Here is an 8,474-nt window from a genome sequence, read left to right on the forward strand (position 1 = left end):
CAGAGATTTGAGGTCTCTACCCTGACAGAGACAAGCTGGCCCTGGAGTGTGTCCAGGTGACATACTACCACATTCCTGACAAAAATAAATGCATACAGCCAAACCACCTGATTCTGCATCAGTCCAAATTCCACAAGTGTCAATAAGACCAAAACTTTAAAACAGAGTCGATTCTCCTGCTCCTCAGATGCTGCCTGACCTGCTGTGGTTTTCCAGCACTACACTCTCAACTCTGACCTCCAGCATCTGCAGTCCTCACTTTCTCGAGAACTTTAAAACAGCCCAACAAGGGAAAAATCAGGTGGTTAGTTAGCCCATTTTTCTGACCTGTTGTTCATACACTGCTTGTGTACAAATTTTATGGTATTGAGTATTTTTGATCGAATGTGCCCATTTGAAGCGGACAGAATCAGGTACATTTGTTTGATATTCTGCCTGTTAAGTGTAAATGACCACAAGTAACCTTTAATTTGGCTACTTATTAAGAAACCTCACAAGTAATCAAATACTGAAACAATGACTTAAATTTTATTGCATGTAGCAACCAAAATAAAACCCCTCAAATAAGCAAATTAAGCCTCACAATTCAAGTTGGCTATTCTCCAATTAAGGGTGTTTTTTAGCTTTGGTTCCTATCAATGGTGTGTCTCTGGATGTGTCCAGGATGCGATCCTTATGCAGTGTTGTTCTCCACGTTCTGCTCCCAAGAAATCCTACAGTTGAATTTTCATACAATTTTCCGTCCTTCAAGTTTGTGGTATGACATTATTGATGATCCTTTAGATTTTTTGCATCCAAAATATTGCAAGTCTGCAGCTTGCCTCCTTATCAAAAGTAGCTTCCTTGTTACATTTGGCATTGACTGTCTGTTTGAAAACACAGCTTTCCTGTGATTAACTCCTTAAGTTCTTCTGTAGGGCAATCATTTGTCCTTGTGACATAAGGCAGCCATTTATCAAGCAGTTGTTAAAACAGTTCTGTTCATGTCGCCTTGACTCTCTCTTCTTCAAGGCATGGCTAATCGCATTCCTAGATAAGTTTTTCCCTGGCCCTTAACAGTTTTTTCCATACAGAGGTATTGCTGCTTCTTTCAGTAAATGAACACTTATTAAAGTTCTGAAGTTTACCCTATCACATGCCCACTTTGGAAATCAGTGAAACATAACATTAGACAGATGCAAAACTGATCAGAACATAAGATGTAGGAGTAAATTGAGGACATTGGACCCATCAAGTCAGCTCTGCCATTCAGTTAGCTCAATGCTGATCTGATAATTCTCACCTCACTTCCTGCCTTTACTCCATAGCACTTGATTATTTTACAGATTAAAAATCTATCTCAACCTTGAATATTCTTAACGGCCCAGCCTCTATAGCGCTCCGCATCAAATAATTCCATAGATTCATTACCCTCAAAAGAAATTTCTCCTCATCTCTCTCTTAACTGGATGACCCTTTACTCTGAGATCATGTCCTTTGGTCCTAGACTCTCCTACAAGGGCAAACAAATCTCTGCATCTTCCCTGCCATATCCCCTATGAATATTGCATATTCCAGTAAGGTTGCCTCTCATTCTTCTTAACTCAAATGATTACAATCCCAACATACTCAGTCTCTCCTCGTAAGAAAATCCCTTCATATCTGGAATTAATCTAGTGAATTTCTATGGACTGCGTCCCATGCCAGTATATCTTTCCTTAGATAAGGCAACCAAAACTGTTCACAGTGATGTCCCACTTGATGCTGTAGGTTTCCTTCTGGAGACTTAGTTTAAATTGACTTGATTGAAACTACAAAGAAAGTACAGTAATATCAGTGATGCTGTAAAATGTGAAATGAACACCAGCACTTCAGTTGCCAGCACAATCTGCTCTGTTCTGTGTTCTCCAGCCTCCCATGAAGTTTGAACTGTAAATGTGTCCCAGCCAACATGATTGTCATTTGGAAGTGAGTTATCCAATTTTACTTCACTTCAGCAAGACACCTGGGCGTGGAATTTTACATTGTTTTCTTTCTGCTCACTATTTTATTGAAGATGTTCACATTACACTTAAAATAGTGGACAATGTTATAAAAAGTAAACTGGACCAAGGCATAGTTAGAGAGGCTGCAGATGAGCTGCAGAAGAAGGGTTAAGAAGGTGCAAGGTGTAGGTGCATACCAAACCATGACAGCACGTCTAGTAGGAGTAACTATAAGCAGCAGCATTCATATGCTAATCTAAGAACTAATTTCTGGGCTTTGAAACAAAAATAAGAATTCTATCCTTTAACATAATTTAAATAAGCTTTCAAAGAAGCTCTCCCTGTTTTCTAACAGCTCAATGCAGTTTTTTTCTCTTCCTTCTCAACAGCTGATCTCCAAATTGTCCATGGTGAAGTCCGTATGCAACCTCCACGTGGATAAGCTACAGCTATTTAAGTTGCTACATCCACAAACAGTGCACAACTTTCCTCCACTCTACAAGGAAGTATTCAGCACAGAGATGCAATATCCAGACTCCTCCAACAGCTAAGTTTGCCAGTTCTGTGCAACTCTGCATTCCCAAAGTGAAAAAAAGGATTTAAAATTCCTGCATCACCAATTGCAATAGCACTAGGATGAATGTACTGCACTTCATAAGGTTTCACCGCAACAGTCAAAAGAATGTAAATACTTGGATACTAAGTAGTGGAAAAAAAACCCTTGTGCATGACATTTAAAAGCTGCTCCATTGTGTTCATGGACCAGAGTTAATTCAAAATTGCAAGACTGACCTTCCAATGCTGTTTGTGAAATCTGTTTCTGTTGGTAAAAAGAACTGTGGATTAAAGGAGTATAGATAGTATTTTATCTGTAATGCAAACCTATATATTTTATGAAGGGTTTTTCTTTTTACTGAGATTTCAGTGATTTCAGGGTTGCTCTTGTGGTTCATCATTGATGGAAGATTTATTACGCAGGCAGTTTTTTTTAACTTCAGCAGTAATAAATTATGAAGATGATTTGAAGGAATGGATCAAAATTTCTTGAAACTAAATTACAACAATGCTGAAACCAGCATTTAAAACGTTGAAATCTTATACATGTAAATATGTATGTGTTTATATTATTACTATATATCTTTAGGAAATGGTCAAAAAAGACACCTGCATGTAATAATTAAGTAAAAGATTATGGCATCCATTAGCACTATGACCATGTTAGTGGACAGTAGTCTTGGCTTCGCAATGTACTTTATTTTATCTTTAGATTGAAGTCCAGTGTTTCCCTTAGTTGCCATAAAATGGCCTGTTGGACTGACTATTGCAGAAACACGTTAGATGGCTAAGAAAAGGTTTCTTTACTTTACTGCCCAGGAACCAAATTATTCCAGGTGATGGGGAACCCTGAATAACGTGTTGAAAAATGCAGTCACACAGGCTGGTAAGATTTTAATAGCTAACTGTAAAGTGGCTGCGATCTTCAAAAAGTGACAGCCCTAAGCTGGTTATAGTACACCAAAGTGACATTTGGCATCTGAATTTGTAGGCAGAAAATTAAATCAATAAAGTTAAAATGCTGGTAAAAATAAAATTAACTGCTGATCTACTCACAGCAGGCAACAATGTGCCCCCAAAACTTAAAAATGCACTTTTTCTCACTTTTTTTCAAGTGATAATCCCTTGCTGCACCCAAATATATTAAAAATAGTCTTCAAATATTATTTACAATTGTTTGTTTCTTTCAGGAAAGTTTTCACCCATTACCCAATTTTCCCCACATACAATGTGTAGTATCTAGTACACTCCAACAAACATTACAGGACACGCATGTAACATTTAATTGAAACAGTTAAACATTCTAAACAGTTAATCAAATGTTTGAAAGAACTGGCTTTTAAAAATATCTGTTTAGGTATGTTGTGTAATTTAATTTCCCCATTACTGATTTCCTGTAAGGGAATAATATATAACAATGTACAAGCAGAATTGTGAAAGTTAATTATTTATTGGCTCAAGCATAGAGGGTAACTTTACATTGTGATGGATTATCATCACAGATTTAATTCAAAATTTTCATGGAAATAGGGTGCGGGCAACTAAAAAATCAATTCTAGCAGTTAGGACGTTACACACTTGTTGCATGTTTGCAGTTAGGCAGCAATGATGGAGATCCATGGAAAATTACTTGTGCAGAGAATGTGGCATCAACAGAGAGCTGAAATTGCAGTTGAGGAATCAGATATCATAGACCTGATAGATTCCAATGAAACAATCACATTATATATGCTTTGAAAAATTGCTGTGTGAACTGCATACAAGGGTCATGATGTGGAGGTGCTGCTGTTGGACTGGTTACAAATAACATGACACCAGGTTATAGTCCAAAAGGTTTATATGAAGTTTTTGGAACAGCATACAAGGGGACGTTACAAATGCTTAAAGTACCCTGTAAGTAAATTTAGAGTGATTGGTATGATATCAAGCCCAAACAACTCAGATTCACTCACTGTCTGTTGGTCAACATCAACCGTGGAGACATGAAACTCGCAATGATTGAAGTCAATGCATTGAGCCAGGGAGGAGAAAAATCAATAAGTCAGCTTTCATTCCTAATCATCATTCATTGAGCAACTTCTGGAAAGCATATGTGTGTGCACAGTTGTAAAGCCAACTGGGATTCCCAGTCTTGATTCAAAATGGTCCTTTGAACAAAATACTAGCAAGCTATTGATAACCACAGACCTATATTATGAACATAGGAACATAGAGGACAAGAAGGAAGATGACGACCAAGCACAGAGCATTGAAAGAAGGGTAGTGTTTTTGTTTCACTAAATGGGACTTCTAAAATAGTACAGATTTTCTAATGCAATTCCAATACCTGTCCTCCCATTCCTGGTGCAGCATCTAATCTGAAAAGTAAAACCATATATTGGCATGTCTCAGCTATGGACACCCTAAAGAGCATTTGTGCTTTTTAAGTAGATGGATTAATAAACTGCTGAAACAGCCAAAGTATAAAGTATTATTTTTAGTAGGTTGGGTACAGTTGAGATGATTGGACATGTGTAAGCTAAGGATCTGCTCACTGGATTCCAGATTTTAAGCACCTTTTATACTTTAAAAATATTGAAGATTTCTTTATGAAACGTACATTAGAGACAACCTAATGTGATTTTGATTTTACTGTTCATTGATGGGGCTTGTGTATTCATTTCCACTTCTTCACTTGCAATGTAGCATTTAACCTCCAGTTGGATATAGAAGATCATAATTGGTTTATATGTTGCATATCTGCATAACATAGTGTCTAGCAAATGTATTAAAAATTATCCACTGGGATTCAAAATATTGATCCATTTCTTACAGCTTATGTTTCAGTTCATATGATAGAATAGTGTCTCACACCACTTACAAACAATTGAACTTACACTGTGTGTATTATTCTTGTGAATGTTGTGTAAAAAGAGAAATGAAACAACACCCAGCTTTATGTTTCACTTTCAATCATGTGGAAAATGCTTTCCCTGGCACATTAAATTACAGACAATATTTGTTACATAGTTTAGAAAGTGATTTGATTTTATTTTGGTCCGTATTGTAAAACTGTAATTCTATTTTTTTTTAAAGAATTAAATACATATATAAATGCAAGATGAGAAGAATAGAAAGATTTTTTAAAAGTCTTGTCTGGATTTCAACGACAAGCAAATTCTTATTTTAATATATTGACAATTTAAGAAAAATTGGGTAACAATTAGAGAATGGCTATAGATGTATAATGTAAAGGATGTGTACATGAACCACATTAAAATTATATATTGTATGAAGAGTGGATAAATACTAAATGCTTTGTTCATCACCTTCATCATTTAGAATTGTGTCAGAAGTAAACCATACTTATTGTCATCAATTGCAGTTTTTAATGATACTTGTTAAGGGGTAAACAGTGGCCAAGCTATCAAGGTGAACCCCACATCTTTCTTTCAAAAGAGGGCTATGAGTTTCTTTGCATCATCTAAAATAGCAGACAGGTATTCAATCACTCAATCAATGTGTCAGTCGCTATCAGTAACTCCAATTGGACAGCATTCCCACAGGGCTTCACTTGATTATCACTGGAATGGGATTTGAATGCCTTCTAACCCAGGGGGAAATGCTACCACTAAGTCCTGGTTGAAACATGAAATTGATATTGAGGCAATAAGCACTGTGTTATGACCAGGTGAGGATGGGTCACCACTCCCACCTTTTTAGTCCCTTCTTGGTCTTGCAATATTATTTTTTGTATGGAGCTATCACACTTTAATTAAACTTAGTTAACCAAAAAGAATGGAGTTTTATTACCCAAAGTTTGTGAGAAGATTTGTAGCTCGGGTGCTCGTTGTTGTGGTTCTGTTAGCCGAGCTGGGAATTTGTATTTCAGACGTTTCATCCCCTGTCTAGGTGACATCCTCAGTGCTTGGGAGCCTCCTGTGAAGCCATTCTGTGATGTTTCCTCAGGCATTTATAGTGGTTTGAATCTGCCGCTTCCGGTTGTCAGTTCCAGCTGTCCGTTGCAGTGGTCGGTATATTGGGTCCAGGTCGATGTGCTTATTGATTGAATCTGTGGATGAGTGCCATGCCTCTAGGAATTCCCTGGCTGGTTTCTGTTTGACTTGTCCTATAATAGTAGTGTTGTCCCAATCAAATTCATGTTGCTTGTCATGTGCGTGTGTGACTACTAAGGATAGCTGGTCGTGTCGTTTCGTGGCTACTTGGTGTTCATGTTGCAGATACCAACACCTACCAAAAGAGGGACACAGCTCACCAATAGGATAAACAACACACTGAGGAACCTACAAAAAATGGACAGATAACCAGGTTTGACCTACAAAGAATGAAATCTGAAAGCAACAACACCCCCAGATTCTATGGACTACCTAAAGTGCACAAACCAGACATCCCACTCAGACCCATAGTCAGATGTGTGGATGACACCTTTGTAATCATTAAAAACACAGAAATAGAAAACACACACCGGATCATCAACGCCACACTCTCAGGAATTCGATTCACTAGAGAGGAAGAAAAGGACAACCAACTCCCATTCCTAGACGTGATGGTACAGAGAACACCGAATGGAGAATTCACCACAAAGGTATACAGGAAAGCCACACACACAGACCAAGTCCTGAACTACGAAAGCAACCACCCTAACACACACAAAAGAAGTTGCATCAAGACACTATTCAAAAGGGCCACAACACACTGCAGTACACCAGAACTGCAAAAAGAGGAAGAAGAACACCTCTACAATGTATTCGCCAAAAACGGATACCCGCGCAATTTCATCAACAGATGCCTAAGGGAAAGACAGGGGAACGAGGACATGCCGCAACCGAAAGGACTAGCCACACTATCATACATCAAGAGCATTTCCGAACTGACAGCCAGACTACTGCGACCACTAGGACTCATAACAGCACACAAACCAACAGCCACTCTCAGACAACAACTCACCAGAACGAAGGACTCAATACCCAGCATGAGCAAAACCAATGTCATGTACAAAATCCCATGCAAGGACTGCACAAAACACTACATAGGACAAACAGGAACACAGCTAACAATCCGCATCCATAAACACCAACTAGCCACAAAACGACACGACCAGCTATCCTTAGTAGCCACACACGCGGATGACAAGCAACATGAATTCGACTGGGACAACACTACTATTATAGGACAAGCCAAACAGAACAGCCAGGGAATTCCTAGAAGCATGGCACTCATTCACAGATTCAATCAATAAGCACGTCGACCTGGACCCAATATACCGACCACTGCAACGGACAACTGGAACTGACAACTGGAAGCGGCAGATTCAAACCACTATAAATGCCGGAGGAAACATCACAGAAGAGCTTCACGGGAGGCTCCCAAGCACTGAGGATGTCACCTAGACAGGGGACGAAACGTCTGCAACACAAGTTTTATTACCCTTTTAAAAAATAATAAGATGTGACCTCAAAGACAAAACACAGGTGCTGAGCTTACAAAGATGGAGGTTGTGGAAGGTGTATCTTGTATAAGTATAAATAAATATATGGCTCAGTGTTTAGCATTGATACTTCAAAGCACCAGGGAGCCATGTTCGATTCCAGCCTTGCATGATGGTCTGTGGAGTTTGCACATTCTCACAATTGTTGTATGGGCTTCTTCCAAGTCCTCCGGTTTCTTCCCATAGTCCAAAGATGTGCAAGCTAGGTAGATTGGCCATGTTAAATAGCCCATAGTGTCCAGAAATGTGCAGGGTAGGTGGATTAGCCATGTGAAATGTGAGGTTATAGGGATAGCATATGTCGAGGTGGGATGCTGTTTGGAAGGTTGATGCAGACTTGATGGGCCAAATGGCCTGCTACCACACTGCAGGGAGTTTGAGAGTAATAATGTAAACCATACTTTCAGCTTTCATCCAATAAAGCATCTTGTGAATTAAGACAAGAATCTCTTCTTCACCAGTTATGT

General features: G+C 38.7%; 1 protein-coding gene across 3 annotated transcripts in view; it reads left to right on the forward strand.

The window, feature by feature from the left end:
• LOC122565336 (nuclear receptor ROR-beta-like) overlaps positions 1-5,794 on the forward strand; it is a 78,045-nt gene extending 72,251 nt beyond the window's left edge. For all 3 annotated transcript variants that reach the window (XM_087976029.1, XM_043721204.2, XM_043721202.2), the window contains exon 10: positions 2,354-5,794. In XM_087976029.1, coding sequence (XP_087832155.1) covers positions 2,354-2,515 — 162 coding nt within the window. In that variant the 3' untranslated portion in view covers positions 2,516-5,794. The remainder of the gene's footprint in view (positions 1-2,353) is intronic.
• Positions 5,795-8,474: the final 2,680 nt, after the last annotated feature.

Source organism: Chiloscyllium plagiosum, unplaced genomic scaffold (genome assembly GCF_037043375.1).
Source record: "Chiloscyllium plagiosum isolate Xiang-an unplaced genomic scaffold, Cpla_swu_hap1 HiC_scaffold_28, whole genome shotgun sequence".
Taxonomy (NCBI): domain Eukaryota; kingdom Metazoa; phylum Chordata; class Chondrichthyes; order Orectolobiformes; family Hemiscylliidae; genus Chiloscyllium; species Chiloscyllium plagiosum.